This window comes from Capra hircus, unplaced genomic scaffold (assembly GCF_001704415.2).
Source record: "Capra hircus breed San Clemente unplaced genomic scaffold, ASM170441v1, whole genome shotgun sequence".
NCBI classification, from domain to species: Eukaryota; Metazoa; Chordata; class Mammalia; order Artiodactyla; family Bovidae; genus Capra; species Capra hircus.
Genome location: NW_017189962.1, coordinates 202,667 through 218,676, shown reverse-complemented (window position 1 = coordinate 218,676; position 16,010 = coordinate 202,667). Strand labels below are relative to the sequence as shown.

Here is a 16,010-nt window from a genome sequence, read left to right as displayed (position 1 = left end):
GGGCGTTCCTCTGGCTGATAAGAACCGTGCCCCCGCCTGGCCCCCACTCCCGCACGGAGTGCACACGCGCTGGAGGCACGCGGACTCACCAAACGCGAGGTGAGCGAGCGTGGCCGCCCTGCGCGCACCGAGCCTCCGGGCCGGAGCAGCACCGCCCCCCGCTGTGGCAGTGCCTCCACGCATGCTGCTCTGTGATGTAGGCTTAGTAGAAGCTTACAGGGCGGTTACGCACGTCTCTGGCTCCTGGCTCTGTGGGGCGGCCACCCCCATGCTCACGGCACACAGCCAGGGCTCACCTCCCAGCGTCCTCTCGGCTCACGTCGGCCGAACGGTGTGCAGTTGCCCTGAGCACCTCTGAGGACGGTGCCTCTGCCTCAGCCACGAGTGTTTCTGCCCAGTGGTGCCCTTCTCCCCACGGCGGGCAGCTGGCAGAGGGCTGCCCTCAGGGAGGGAGCTTGCATGCCCAGCAACCCGATGGCACTCACTGTGAGGCCCCTGGCTTCAGGGTCTCCCAGAACCGTGCCAGCTGGAGTTGTGTTCCAGAGCCTCACTCTCAACACGGGCTGCAAACAGGCCACCATTCACTTATGGGCACCTTACCATCTTAGCATAGGATCTTAGGATCTCAGGATCTTAGGATCTTAGGATCTTAGCACCTTAGGATCTTAGGATCTTAGCATCTTAGGATCTTAGCACCTTAGGATCTTAGGATCTTAGCATCTTAGGATCTTAGGATCTTAGCACCTTAGGATCTTAGCACCTTAGGATCTTAGCATCTTAGCATCTTAGCATCTTAGCATCTTAGCACCTTAGGATCTTAGGATCTTAGGATCTTAGCACCTTAGCACCTTAGCATCTTAGCACCTTAGGATCTTAGCATCTTAGAATCTTAGCATCTTAGCATCTTAGGATCTTAGGATCTTAGGATCTTAGCACCTTAGCATCTTAGGATCTTAGCATCTTAGGATCTTAGGATCTTAGCATCTTAGCACCTTAGCATCTTAGGATCTTAGCACCTTAGCACCTTAGGATCTTAGCATCTTAGCATCTTAGGATCTTAGCATCTTAGGATCTTAGCATCTTAGCATCCTGTTGTTACTGAAACTATCAGATGTGTTCCTCCTGGTGCCCTGGTCTGACATAGGACTGGGCCCTGTGGTACCATGGGCCTGGGGACACAGATGGCGGCTTTTCTGACCCTTCAGGTCCAGACGCCTGGTTTACACCTGGACCCCCCAGCCGCGGCACCACCATGAACACTCTTCCCATGGAACGTGGGTGGGGCCCTGCATCCGGCCGCACACGGCATGGCCTGTGTCTGTCAGGGAGGCATTGCCAGCGCTGGGCTGGGGGACACCCAGGCCACTGCAGCTCCATCTGCTTCTTCCTTCCCGTGTGGCAGATTTCTGTCAACGTGCTCCACAGTCACACACCCTCCAGAAACCAAAGCCGCGCGCGTGACAGCTGAGTCCCAGCAGGGTGCTGGGTGCAGGAGCCAGGCATAGGCTGCTGAGGGCGCCCCGTGTGCTGCGAGTCCAGGAAACGCAAAGACGCAGGGACAAGGCAGGCAGGTGGAGGCTCGGGGCTGGGGGGGTCGCAGCGGCAGAGGGGCCGGGGACTCGGGGGTCTCAGCCTGGCTGCGAGAGGCCGACGCACACTGTGTGATTGACTGGATTGAGCCTGGGTGTGGGGCTTCCACACTGGAGCTCTAGAAACGCGAGTGCGTCCTCCAGGTCACTGGGCAGACTTCCCCAGAGCCGTGGCCTCGCCCGCCCAGGGCTGCTCTGAGCCGCAGACGCCTCCTCACAAGAGCCAGCTCAGTCCCGACCCTGTGGACAGACGCTGCCGCCCCACGTGGCTAGGGGAGGCTGTGAGCTGCAGTCCAGACGGTGTTCTCATTGGTGCCACCTGCAGAGATAGAGGAGGAGTGCCTGCCACTCGGGCAGGCTCCTGACAGCGGCGCAATGAGCGGCCCGGAGGTCAGCGGGGCGGCCTGAAGGCAGAGCAGCACGGCGGCCGCCCGCAGCCGGGGGCAGATATGGAGAAGTTCCAGGCTGCGATGCTGCTGGGGGCCGTCGGGGACGCGCTGGGGTTTGGGCACGCTGCCAGGGAGAGCAGCGGCTCGGGCGCCAGGGTCCAGGGGGAGATGGGGAAGGGAGGTGGGCTGGACCACCTCGTGCTCTCGCCGGAGATGTGGCCTGTAAGCGACAACACCATCATGCACCTGGCCACAGCGGGGGCCCTCGTCACAGGTGAGGCTCTGCCCGGGGGCAGGGGCTGGGTGGGGGGCCCAGAGCCTGGGGGCCCTCGTCACAGGTGAGGCTCTGCCGGGTGGGGGGGGGGGGCCAGAGCCTGGGGGCCCTCGTCACAGGTGAGGCTCTGCCCGGGGGCGGGGCGGGGGGCCCAGAGCCCAGAGGTCGCTCGGCACATGGGGTCCCCGGCAGACAGGGTGCGCCTCCACTGCGTTCCAAGACGGCCTCTTGGGCAACCATGTCACTTTACTCTGCTCACCTGCAGACTCGGGTTCTTAAGCCAAGACTTTCCATCGTGTTTGTAAACGGTCACTCAGCAAACCCTGTGTATTCACAGTTAAATGCAATCAGAGGGCTCACTTTGGGCCCATTTGGGAGGAAACCTCAACTTCTCACTGTGAATAGTTAGCTTGCTTCTGAATTTATTTCAAAAAATATATAAAATAATAAGCCAGTTTGCAGCTGGGCCGATTAAGATGATATTTGGGGGGAATTGTTTCTAAATCCCGATGAATGGTGGTTAAAATGCCATCTGCCAAAACACGATTTAGCGCGGAGAGTTGCAGGTTCTCTGTCACCCTAAGACATGCCATGAAGTCAGTTGGATTTGGGGGAAACAGTTTCCTTAAGTAGCAGGTTGATTTGAGGAACACATTTTTACTGAATCTCGGAAAAGCAGCGGGTGTCTGGGTGAGGCACAGCCCCCTTGCCATTGCTGTTGAAAACCTGTCAGAGGGTGAGCGCGTCACTGCAAAATTAGAACCTGAGGCGGCCCTGAGTGGCTGGAATGTGTGTGTCACGAGTGCTCACCCGCCAGCCGTGCGGGGGCCGGGTTTAGCTCGATGTCACAGCACAGGAATGCCGTCTGCTCCAAATAGCAGGCGAGGAACCGAGCCTCAGACAAGACAGTGTCACAGCAGGCTGGCACGACAAGCCGTCCTTCCGAGCCTGCAGACTCCGAGACCCGGGGGTGGGGTGCAATTGTGGGGCTTCCGGGCCGTCTCTGGCCAGGCCCCAGGCCCCTCCGTGCCCCGTCCCTGGGCCCTCCTGGGGGGCCCGCCTGGCAGACGCCCCGGCACGTCTCCAGCCTGCGCTGTGGCCCCAGGACTCCCCGGTGTGGCCCTGTCAAGAACGTGCTCCCCCGGGCTGGAGCAAGTCACATCCCCTTGGCAGGAATAGGGTGGAATCCACCCGGTTAAGCGTGTGGATCCGGAGCACACTGGTCGCAGGCCCAGTTCTGATGGGCGTGGGCACCTCTGGACACATGCCCTCTGGCCCGCAGGTGACCCTGATGCGCTCAGGCAAGGCTGCACCCACAGAATGTGCTTCACCCTCTAAACATCTAAGTTTAGTTTTCAAACAGCCCAACATTTTTCTTTAATAACAAACTGTAGCTTGTGTAAGGGGCATGAGAAATAGATGGGGAAACAGTGGAAACAGTGTCAGACTTTATTTTTTGGGCTCCAAAATCACTGCGGATGGTGACTGCAGCCATGAAATTAAAAGATACTTGCTCCTTGGAAGAAAAGTTATGACCAACCTAGACAGCATATTAAAAAGCAGAGACATTACTTTGCCGACAAAGGTCCGTCTAGTCAAGGCTATGGTTTTTCCAGTGGTCGTGTATGGATGTGAGGGTTGGACTGTGAAGAAAGCTGAGCTCCAAAGAATTGATGCTTTTGAACTGTGGTGTTGGAGAAGACTCTTGAGAGTCTCTTGGACTGCAAGGAGATCCAAACAGTCCATCCTAAAGGAGATCAGCCCTGGGTGTTCATTGGAAGGACTGATGCTGAAGCTGAAGCTCCAATACTTTGGCCACCTGATGTGAAGAACGGACTCATTTGAAAAGACCCTGATGCTGGGAGGGATTGGGGGCAGGAGGAGAAGGGGACGACAGAGGATGAGATGGCTGGAGGGCATCACCGACTCAATGGACATGAGTTTGAGAGTAAACTCCAGGAGTTGGTGATGGACAGGGAGACCTGGCGTGCTGCAGTCCACGGGGTCGCAGAGAGTCGGACACGACTGAGTAGACACACTGAGCCCCGTGCGTCACGGCGCGGTGGACCCTGCCTGTGGGCCTGTCTCTCCGTGGGTGTTACCACTGCATCCTCATGCCACCCTTCAGGCCTTTATTACGGCGGATCACAGATCGAGGAGCTGACGCAGAGGAGCGGCGTCATCGGCCCAGCGCCGCCCAGCAAGTGCAGGCAGAAGCCGCTCAGCCTCGGCCTGCCTCTGGAGCCCCGACCCAACCCGGGGGGGAGGGGGCAGGACCTGCGCTGCTCCGGCTGGGCAGACCGCGGCTCTTCACATGATTTCCAAAGGCAGGTAGGGCTTGCCACCCCAGGCGTGTGGCCGTGGGCCGGGCCCTGCGGAGCGGCAGGTACGCCCGGCCGTGCCCGCTCTGCCATGCCTCTGAGATGGGCAGTGCTGAACAGAAGCGTGTGCTGAGCGGGGCGGGGCGTCCGAGGCCCCGCAGGGCGGGCGGGCCCTGCAGAGCGGAGAGCAGTCCTGGCCCCACGATCCTCCCCGCATCGTGCTGCCTGTGGTGGCCTTTGAAGCGTAGGCATTACCGAGGGATCCAGATGGGTCTGCTGCCTTCTCTATGTCATGACTTCATCTGGGAGGCTCACAGGGAGCTTTGTAGGTGGGTCTGTCGGGCGGGGGAGACAGAGAAGCGAGTTCAGTGGCCGCGTCAGCACGCCCAAGAGCTCGGGCCAGAGGGCGCGAGGCTCTGTGGCTCTGAATCCGGGATCAGTTCCCCGGATTTTGCTGCCGTTTCGCTTTTACAGAACTTTCGTCTCTTGAGAAAGATGTGATTCCAGAATAAAACGACCCATTTTAGGGGACCCGGAAGGGCCAGGCTTATTCGCCCTGGACTGGGAAGGTGGAGGAGGTGGCAGACACCCTGGCCTTGCCCCTCCCCAGCCAGGGTCAGCCAGCACCACCTGCTGTCACCCAACGTCGCCAGGGTTACCCAGTGTCACCTGGCGTCACTGTCCACAGGCCAGACGGGAGCCACGCCCGCCAGCCCGGACCCTACCACACCCCCGCCCAGCTCAGAACTGAGGCAACACGGCATGGCCCAGAGTCAAAACAGCGGCCAGACGGTGCCAGGCCTCTGCCCCGCTGCTGAGAGGTGGGGGTGGACAGGAGCTGTTCCCCCAGCAGTGCACTCCCAACCCTGCCGGGACTCGGCGTCTGCCTTCCCTGCCCGCACCGGGGCCGGAGGCGACCTGGGCTTCGTGCCAACCATGCTCTGCCTCCGGCTCTGCGCCCAGGGTGGGCGGGAGAGGGGCAGGGTCCTTCTCCACCCCCATGGCCCCCAGAGACGGGCTTTGCTGGGAGGGCTGCACGCAGCCCTGCACAGACAGGGCCAGGTGCCACCAGCCTCGCTGGCAGAAGCGCCCTCTGCCTGCTCCATCCCATCCGCTCTTGTGTGACCAGGCCCCCCTGGGCCCCAGCTTTCGAGGGTGTGTCGCCTTTGTCCGCCACACTGTGGACTCACTTAATGGCAGAAACGCCCGGTTGTGACCAAAACCCATTCACGACCCCTCGCTGAGCCTACAGCAGGCAGACGGGGGCCTGACTGTGCAGTGGGGGCGCGTGAGGCCATCCAGACGCCGTTCAGCAAGCCCTCTGTGCCTGGCACCCCATTCTGGCACCCTGAGGTCTCCAAGGACACGCTCCAAGGACACGTCCCCAGACCACCTTCCCGCGGGGTCATGGTGGGGATGATGGGGACAGTGGGGGCGGGGTATGTGGCTGCTTGGCTGGAGTGGGGAGCAGGCAGCTGGGCTGGGAGGGCGGCTCTGGGCGCCCTGGACGGGGGACCCTGAGGGCTGTGGAGCAGGCGGGTGTCGGGCCAGCGGGCCCCTCGTGGACAGAGCCATCAGCTGTGCATGAAGACCCCAGGTCTTCCTCGATTCTCGTGTGTAACAGTGAGAAAGCGCACCTCTGAAATGAGATGAAATCCAAAGCGCATTGCATTTGCGGTCGGGTCTCTCCAGGGAGTGGGTCCCAGGGCCTCCCTCCTGTGGGGGGGCGGGCCGCGTGCTGGGGCGCATCTGATCCCCCCTTCCTCCCCAGACTTCTGGTGCCTGGACGACCTCTACCGTGAGATGGTGCGGCGCTATGTGGACGTCCTGGAGAAGCTCCCGGAGCAGCGGGCAGACCCAGCCACCCTGGAGGGCTGCTCCCAGCTGAAGCCAGACAACTACCTCCTAGCGTGGCACACGCCATTCAACGAGAAAGGTCAGGAAGCTCTCCTCTCCCTCTGAGGAGGCGGGGCCGGAGGGCCTCTGTGACACGGCCCGGCCCGCCACCCCCAACGGGACCCCTGGGGATCCAGCCCCGCCTGGGCGCCACCAGGGATGCAGGCATCTCAGTCACCATCCCTGGTTTGCGTTAAGGATAACCTCCCACTGCTTTCCTTTTAAATGTGTGTTCTTAGCCGAAACATCAAGGAAAGCATACATCACCTGCAAAGATGTCTGTCTCTGAGACGATCTCGTGTGGGGTGATGCTGGCAGGCAGCCTCTGCCCCAGGGCTCTGCTGCTGGGGTCCTGGACCCGACCACTGGGCTCACAGCAAGGGCAGGCCCGACCTCTGGGCTGATGCTGAAGGACACCATCAAGTCAGATGCCACTGGCAAATAAAGAAGCAGGAGGTATGGTCCATAATAAAGAGAAATATCAGTGAATCAGAAATGCAAACTCTGACAGTCATTGAGTTATCACGTAAGGCTATGAAACTGTGTGTTCCATGCTTTAGAAAAGTTAAGTAGAGACATACAGGTGTACAAAAGACCTACATCACAGTTCTGGAGGGAAACACTACAGTGTCTGAGTCAAACTCACTGACTGAGATTCACAGCAGATTAGACATTTCAGGAAAAAGATTAGTGAGTTTGAAAGGCAGAGCAATAAACTGTCCACAGTGGGACACACAGCGAAGAAAGGACCCGAAAGCGGGGAAGGGCATCAGGGAGCCGTGGGACAGATCGGAGCACGAGGTCCTTAACAGAGGAGGGAGAGCAGAAACGGGGGAAACAGTGGCCCGAACTGTCCAGAGTAGATGCTTACAGAAGTGAACCCACACGCCCCAGAAACTCAATAAATTCCAAGCATAGGAAACGAACAGACAGACACCTCCAACAAGGCCCACAGCCGTCAGATCGCTCAGAGCTATCAGCAAAGGAGGAGCACCTTCTGCGCAGAGCGCCAAGCGGAGGGCGGCGGGCTCCGTCAGAAGCAGCACCTCCAGGTGCAGAGAAAACTCAGCCAGACCAAAGCCCCCGGAGCAGAGAGGCCTGAGCAGCCTCTGAGGGCGGAGCAGAGGAGCCCATGCCGGAGGGTGCTGGGGAGAGACGCCCGCAGGGAGGGACGCCCACACGTCCTGACCACCTGCACAGGCCAGGCGGGCAGCAGTTCATCTGTGAAGGAAATGACGGCGGGAACGCGGACCCAGCGTCCTCACGGGGAGGCTGCCCACAGCGGCAGAGGCCCCTCCGGGGAGCTGAGTCAGCAGCCCCCAGGCGCCCTCTCCCCTCAGACGCCGCCACCAAGAGGCCGGGCAGGCAGGCCACGTGCTGGGAGAACGCACTGCCGAGCACAAGTCTGCGAGGGATGTGAGCCCCAAGGACGCAAGGAACTGCTTTTAAAAGTGGCTTTGTTCACTTACTGCTGTCAGTGCGGGGCCTCTGTAGCCCCGGGGCTTCCTCCAGCCGGGAGAGCGGGCGGTGCCTCTCGCGGGGACACGGGGGCCTCTCCCGCTGTGAGCACAGGCCCGGGCACTCAGGCCCCAGCAGCCGCGGCCGTGGGCTGTTGTCCCGGCTCCCGTGCCCTAGCGCACAGGCTCAGCTGCGGAGGAGCGAGAGCGTGGCTTCTCCGCGCCACGTGGGGTCTTCCCGGATCAGGGATCAAATCCGCGTCTGCTGCGCCGGCAGGTGGCTTCTTTACCTCCGAGCCCCCCGGGACGCCCTGAAGCCCTCTCAGAGCCTAGTGATGAGGGACGTCCCTGGTGGCCCTGTGGTTATCAACCCGCCTGCCACTGAAGGAGACATGGGTGGGATCCCTGGTCTGGGAAGGTACCACATGGCGCGGAGCAGCTAAGCCCGTGCGCACAGCTCCTTAACCCGAACTCTAGAGCCCAGAAGCCACCGCCACACCTCACGGCTCCAGAGCAGCCCCCACTCACCGCGGCCAGAGAAAGCTCACAGCAGCGACGAAGACACACTGCAAGCGTAAACGAGTAGCTAATTTAAAAACCCTGATTATGGAAGAGCAACCCCTACAAAAATGGGAAACTGCTTAAACCAGCACTTCACCAGGGAAGGCGGGAGCACGCCAGGGGAACAGCGCCCGTCACCACCCGGCGACTTGGAAGCCACGGCGAACGGCCCAGCCTCATGGCTCACCCCAGCCCCACGCACTCACCCCAGCCCCACGCACTCACCCCAGCCTCACACGCTCACCCCAGCCCCACGCACTCACCCCAGCCTCTCGGCTGACCCCCAGCCTCACGGGCTCACCCCAGCCCCACGCACTCACCCCAGCCTCACGGGTTCACCGCCAGCCCCCATGCACTCACCCCCAGCCTCACGGCTCACCCCAGCCCCACGCACTCACCCCAGCCCCACGCGCTCACCCCAGCCTCACAGGTTCACCACCAGCCCCATGCGCTCACCCCAGCCTCACGGGCTCACCCCAGCCCCACACGCTCACCCCAACCTCACGCACTCACCCCCAACTTCACAGGTTCACTCCCAACCTCACGGGCTCACCCCAACCTCACAGGCTCACCCTAACCTCACAGGTTCACCCCCAACCTCACGGGCTCACCCCCAACCTCACGGGCTCACCCCCAACCTCACGGGTTCACCCTCAACCTCACAGGCGAGCTTGTGTGGGCAGTGGTGTCTGGATGTGGCGGAGATTCCAGGGTGGGGGTGTGCAGTGGTGTGGCCACTTCAGAAACTGGTCCCGCAGTTTCTCACAACGCTGAACATTCATGCGATGTATGAGCTCAACGTTCTTCTCAGAGATGTTTACCCAAGAGAAGAGAAAGCGCCCTTCCACACGAGACTTCGTCATCAACGCTCAGCACCTCTATCTGTATCAGCCTCAGACTGGAGACGACTCAAACGTGTGTCAGCTGCGAGCGGACAAACTGGCTGAGGTCCCTCCACCCACACGGCGGAGCCCAGCCACGGACACGCAGTGCAGACGATCCCAGCACAGCTACGCTGCATGGAGGGAGCCAGGCAAAAGAGGCTGCTTTCCATGTGATTCTGTTTGTATACGTTTCTAAAGGGGGCAGAAGCACAGACGTGTTGCCGTGTTCCTCTGGGCACCGGTTTCCTCGGGGTATCATGTCAAGACAACACGCATTTGTCAACTACACGTGGCCGGTTGTCCGTCAGCCGTAGCTCAGGGAAGCAGCTTTCAGGCAGGGGGCACGCCTGCCTGGACGTGCACCATGGACACTCTGGCTCCTGCGTCCCCAGTCGGGGCGCACTGGGAGCGGCCCCCACCCCAGCGGAAAGCCTGCCTTTCGTGGCTGCGTCTGTCCCAACACGTGCCTCTGTGATTTCTTCCATCTCTCGTCTTTGTCAGGAACGTGGGCAGTTTCCCTGTCTCTGACGCACCGACGCGGATAAACGTGGGCACAGACTGCCGTGCGTGTCCGGGTTAGGTGGGGTTGCAGGCAGAGGTCTGAATGCAGGTTCCCCACGCAGGCTCGGGGTTTGGTGCTGCCACCAAGGCAATGTGCGTGGGGATGCGGTACTGGCAGCCGGAGCGGCTGGAGACGCTGGTGGAGGTCAGCGTGGAGTGCGGCAGGATGACACACAACCACCCCACAGGTGACGGCGCGGCGGCGGGCGGCGGGGCTCAGGGTGGCCGGGAGCCACGCTCTGGAGTGTGGCCCCAGTGGCGGGTGGGGGGCCCACCCTGGCCTCTGTCCCGAGCGTGGCCCCGGCGGGTGAGGAGCCCATCCTGGGCCTCTGTCCCGAGCCTGGCCCCGGCGGGCGTGGGGTCCACCCTGGCCTCTGTCCCGAGCCTGGCCCCGGTGGGCGTGGGGCCCCCCCGGCCTCTGTCCCGAGCCTGGTCCCGGCGGGCGTGGGGCCCACCCCAGCCTCTGTCCCGAGCCTGGCCCCGGCGGGTGAGGAGCCCATCCTGGGCCTCTGCCCCGAGCCTGGCCCCGGTGGGCGTGGGGCCCCCCCGGCCTCTGCCCCGAGCCTGGCCCCGGCGGGCGTGGGGCCCCCCCGGCCTCTGCCCCGAGCCTGGCCCCGGCGGGCGTGGGGCCCCCCCGGCCTCTGCCCCGAGCCTGGCCCCGGCGGGTGGGGGTTCCATCCTGGGGTAGGGGGGGCCCCCCTGGCCTCTGTCCCGAGCCTGGCCCCGGTGGGTGGGGGATCCATCCTGGGGTGGGGCCCCCCCGGCCTCTGCCCCGAGCCTGGCCCCGGCGGGCGTGGGGCCCCCCCGGCCTCTGTCCCGAGCGTGGCCCTGGCAGGTGGGGGTTCCACCCTGGCCTCTGCCCCGAGCCTGGCCCCGGCGGGTGGGGGATCCATCCTGGCGTGGGGCCCACCCCGGCCTCTGTCCCGAGCCTGGCCCCGGCGGGTGGGGGATCCATCTTGGGGTGGGGTCCACCCCGGCTTCTGTCCCGAGCCTTGCCCCGGCGGGTGGGGGATCCATCCTGGGGTGGGGGGCCCCCCTGGCCTCTGTCCCGAGCCTGGCCCCGGCGGGCGTGGGGCCCACCCTGGCCTCTGTCCCGCGCCTGGCCCTGGCGGGTGGGGGATCCATCCTGGGGTGGGGGGCCCCCCTGGCCTCTGTCCCGAGCCTGGCCCCGGCGGGCGTGGGGGCCCCCTTGGCCTCTGTCCCGCGCCTGGCCCTGGCGGGCGTGGGGCCCCCCTGGCCTCTGTCCCGCGCCTGGCCCTGGCGGGTGGGGGATCCATCCTGGGGTGGGGCCCCCCCTGGCCTCTGTCCCGAGCCTGGCCCCGGCGGGTGGGGGATCCATCCTGGGGTGGGGGTTCCATCCTGGCGTGGGGCCCCCCCCGGCCTCTGTCCCGCGCCTGGCCCCGGCGGGCGTGGGGCCCACCCTGGCCTCTGTCCCGCGCCTGGCCCTGGCGGGTGGGGGATCCATCCTGGGGTGGGGGGCCCCCCTGGCCTCTGTCCCCGAGCCTGGCCCCGGCGGGTGGGGGATCCATCCTGGGGTGGGGGTTCCATCCTGGCGTGGGGCCCACCCCGGCCTCTGTCCCGCGCCCCAGGCTTCCTCGGGTCGCTGTGCACTGCTCTTTTTGCGTCGTACGCCGTCCAGGGAAAGCGGCTGGAGCAGTGGGGGCGAGACATGCTGCGGACGGTGCCGCTGGCCGAGGAATACTGTAAGAAGACCATCCGGCACCTGGCAGGTGAGCCCGCGCCCCCATCCACACACACAGCGGCGAGGCCAGGCCCGGGGGAGGGCGGCTCCGTGTGACGGGTGGACCCCAGGTCTGTGGTCTGCGGTGCCACCTGGCCGCAGGGCGGGAGGCCCGGTGTGGGGACACTCTCTGGGCTCTTGAGGCACGGGCCCCCCCCACCCCTGGCATCATCCATGAGCCGGTGTAGCGGCACAAACGATTCAGAAGGGTCACCAGTGCCTCCGGGGCTTGGATGTCAGGTGACTAATTAGGGGCAGTGAATGTCCTGTCTCCTGACTTTGCAGGCACAGCACTGAGTTAACAGAAACACTCAGGCTCAGAATTTCCGCGAGAAGCCACTTAGGCCTTGCCATGGCTGCCTTAGCCCAGCACACCTTCAAGCCTCCTTTCCCCTCTCCATCTTCCCTGCTAGTGTCCCAAAGCAGCTACAGTGTGAGCATCTTTTAATTTTGGGAGCCATCGCTAAAGCCCCAGGCCCTCCTCCAACCCCATCTGGGTGGGGTCACGGGCTCTGCCTCTGGCCCTCCCCATCGCAGCCCACAGCACCTGGCTGGACGGCCGGCACAGCCTGCTTCCCTGCTCTTTGTGTTTAGAATACCAGGAGCACTGGTTTTACTTCGAAGCTAAGTGGCAGTTTTACCTGGAGGAGAGAAAAATCATCGAGGACACCGAGAACGAGGCCAGCTTTCCCGACCGCTACGACGCGGAGGAGAGGGAAAAAGTAGGCTCTTGGGCCCGAGATGCATGGGGTGAGAGAAGTGGGGGCTGCTGCCCGGGGTCCCAGGCCCAGCCCTGCCTACCGCCCCCACCTATGGGGAACCAGGGAGGTGAGCTGAGGGAGCATTTGGGGGGCTGTGGGAGACCATGCAGGAAGCCCGTTTGAAATGGCTACTGCGTTTATCTTTTCATCTTCTTGATTATAAGCACAATTTGTGCAAAAATAGTCCATCTCACTTCATCTCTCCTGAAGACCAGGAATATAGGGTTGTCTAGGATGAACAAATTGGTGCAGACCAGTGGCATTCCCCACGCTGAGAAAACCCCCGCAGTGGCTGAAGTCGCTGGGATCGTGATTGGCAGCACAAGAGAAAGCCTGTGTAGCTATAGTTTAACCGAGGCAGACATTTGTTATCCTCGCGTAAAGGATGCTCAGAGCTGGTCAGAGTCTCCTGCAGGGAGGAACTGAGGGTCTTCCCTATTTGGCTGCTCCTGCTCCAGCCAGCACACCTGTATTCCAGGTGCCAGGAGGTGTAGAAGCAGCATCTGCCCTTCCCTTTCCAAGTGCTTCCTGCTGCCCTCTCGTTTCTCTCGCATGGGTCCCCTGATGCAGGAAGACTCTGTCACACTGTTCTGGAGATGCTGCTGCCTCAAACCAACCTGGCTTTGTTGCCAAGGTGCAGCAGTGTGACCTGCCCGTGTCCATCTCCCTGGCTGTGTCTGGCCCCTGCCCCTTGTCAGGCTTCTCTCCCAGACAGAGGGACCTGCCCTGAGCCCCCAGCTGCTTGAGCCACCGTTGCTCCCACTGTGTCCACCGACTGGTCTGCAGCCCAGAAAACACCCAGCACCCGCCCGGCCTCACTTGTCCCCGTGCCCCGTGCAGGCCGCAGTGACGCCCGGCCACAGCATTCCAGGCCCCTTGCTGGCCGTCTGCATCACAGAATTCGCTGCCTTTGTCTGCGGGAAGGCCAGGGCGTGAGAGCGCTGGGAAGCTGGCCTTTCCTGCCCACTGTTCACCGCAGCCGGGGGCAGTGCCTGGGTACAGGGGCCTCACATCAGTGCAGGGATGGGTCAGGAGCTGTGCCCCGAGGCCCTCGGCGTGGCCCAGGCCAGGCCCCTGACCCATAGTGCCCTCCCAAGACCTACAGGAAATGGAGCTCTGAGGGCCGCGGGGGCCGCCGGGGCCATGACGCCCCCATGATCGCCTACGACGCCCTCCTGGGAGCCAAGGGCAGCTGGACGGAGCTGTGCCGCCGTGCCATGTTCCACGGAGGTGAGGGGCCGCCCACGGGCCTCCTGCTGGGAGGAGCACCCGCCTCCCCAGCACCAGGGGGCCTCTCCGAGCGCCCAGGGGTGCCCAGTGGCGCCTCCCGGGGCAGGCAGAGGGGAGAAGGGGGCAGCGACCTGGGGCCTCGGGCGGGTAGGGAGGAGGAGGCTGGGAGGCGAGGTCAGCGGGTGAGGGGCGCTGTGGGGGCATCACCCCTTCGAGGCTGTCCCCTGAGTGCTGGGCCCCGGGCTGGGAAGACCTCTGCACACCGGGGGTGCAGCCGTCCCAGGAGCGGGAGGGGGCACCCCGCGCCCTCACTGGGCTACAGCCGAGGTCAGGGCAGGGGCTGAGACGGCTCAGCCCCCTGGCGAGGGGATGCGGGGCCGGGGGCGGGGACCACGGGGCAGCTCTGAGGGTCGCGTCTCTTCCAGGTGAGAGCGGGGCCACCGGGGCCATCGCCGGCTGCCTGTTCGGGCTGCTGCACGGCCTGGACGCGGTCCCCGTGGGCCTGTACCGCGCGCTGGAGCACCAGGAGGAGCTGAGGCGCCTGGGCGAGGCGCTGCACCGCCTGTCCTCGCAGGAGAAGTAAAGCCTCCCCGCCAAGGCCACACGCAGCCCCCGTGTCGCCTTAGCCCGCCCTGCAGGTCCCTGGGGCCTAACTGCTGCGTAAAATGCATCGCTTGTCCGATGAGCGTGTTCTCCCTGCCCTGGCCTCGTGCCTTACTGACGTCACTCTGCATTCGACACCTCAGACCTCCAAATACAAGGTCATGAAGGGCCTCTTGGACAGTCGGTGTATTTTATTCTGTTGCAAAACTAACGCTCTCTGCTCACTGACTGGACAGCACTAACCTCCACGGCTCAGCTGGGACGGCCTCGGGCTGCAGGCGTCCCGCACGCCACCTTCTAGCTCTCAGCGGGGCCTGTCCACCCCACACACTGCTGGGTCCCCAGCCCCGTCTGCACCCTTGCCGCGGTGTGTCCAGACCAGGAGGAAGAGCGGCCCCCAGCCCGAGCCTTCGGGGTACCCCACACGCTCGTCTAACCGCCAGCCCACGTGTTTAATCACACCAGCGCTTAACACCAACCCCTCTGGGAGTGACTAACCGAGGACGCCTGGAAACGGGCCGCCCTTCCCCAGGCTCGCCGATGAGGACAGAACTGGGCCTGCTCCCTGTGGTCGGGCTTCTCCCCGAGGACACTCCCTCTTGTTAAAAATAACTCTGACCACAGCCTTGGTGAAGCAGCGGCTGGTGTGAGCGGAACAGTGGGTGGCGGCTGACACATAATGCGTGCCTCGCCAGCTTGGCAGGCCCATCGTGCGGTGCCAGTCCCCACGGGGTGAAGGCTTGCTGCGGAGAGGTCAGGCACATCCCCTCCAGACACACGCGGCACTCACCCCAAGCCCCAGGCCGCAGCGACCAGGGCGCGTTTCTACCCGAGGCCATGGGTGGTGCTCCACTGGCCCGCGGGGCCCCTGGCTAAGCTAACAATCCCTTGGCCTCGCGCGCATCGTGACTCGGGGGCTCCACGCCGCGGCTCTGAGCCACCGAACTAACCTCGCTGCTCAGGACACTCAGCAGTCAGAGTCGGGGGAGGGCAGGTGCCCCACCGTGCGGGTGCAGGCAGGGCTGGGGGTGCGGAGATTAACAGAGTGGTGTTCCAGGAACGGAAGCCAGCTAAGGTGAGTCAATCCTGGCCCAGGCGCGCAGGACGTGTTGGGCTTCCACGCAGCCTCCATGCCGTGTGCCCGGCCCTCCCATCAGAGCTGTATGCCCGCGCCACTGTGCCCAGGGATGGGGAGCCCCTGGGCTGGAGCTGTGGGGCCTCCACCCTCCTGACGACGCAGGAGGACTGATCGCCTCCTTGGGAGTCAGGCAGCGAGTCTACTTACAGACTGATTATAAACTAAAACACACAGACATTCTCAGGCTCATAAAATTAGAGTGAAATTCGTTCCCCCCACTTCCTTTTCCTATTCCAGGGAAACGCAAATCTTGAAAAGAAAAAAATCATAAAAGGAAAGAGAATCCCATATGTACTCAGATGTTCTAAAATGTAATAGTTGCTGATTTCATTTTTATTAGAAAAGGGATACGTGCATTCAGCTTCAGAAACCCAGTCCATAAATTGGGGTGTCACCCGACTGGTGTCACCAGGGCGAGGTCATGGCGCCTACACTTCCTTCCAGAAGGCTCTGCACACACACAGTGAGGGTAAGCGGGGTGCCACACACACGCATTTCTGTGGTACACACACACACACGACTTCTCTGCACAAACAGGAATCACACATTACCTATGACTTGTTTTGGGTGTTTTTCACTGGACACTTTTCTGGACATTTTCCTAG

The 16,010-nt window shown here is 62.9% G+C and overlaps 1 protein-coding gene across 1 annotated transcript; it reads left to right on the top strand.

The window, feature by feature from the left end:
• Positions 1–1,690: 1,690 nt before the first annotated feature.
• ADPRHL1 (ADP-ribosylhydrolase like 1) lies at positions 1,691–14,445 on the top strand. Its single transcript, XM_018044966.1, has 7 exons — positions 1,691–2,252; positions 6,345–6,509; positions 9,995–10,120; positions 11,522–11,662; positions 12,268–12,395; positions 13,532–13,664; positions 14,090–14,445. Exons 1-7 carry the CDS (start codon positions 2,039–2,041, stop codon positions 14,245–14,247), a joined length of 1,065 nt encoding a protein of 354 aa, XP_017900455.1. The 5' UTR covers positions 1,691–2,038; the 3' UTR covers positions 14,248–14,445.
• Positions 14,446–16,010: the final 1,565 nt, after the last annotated feature.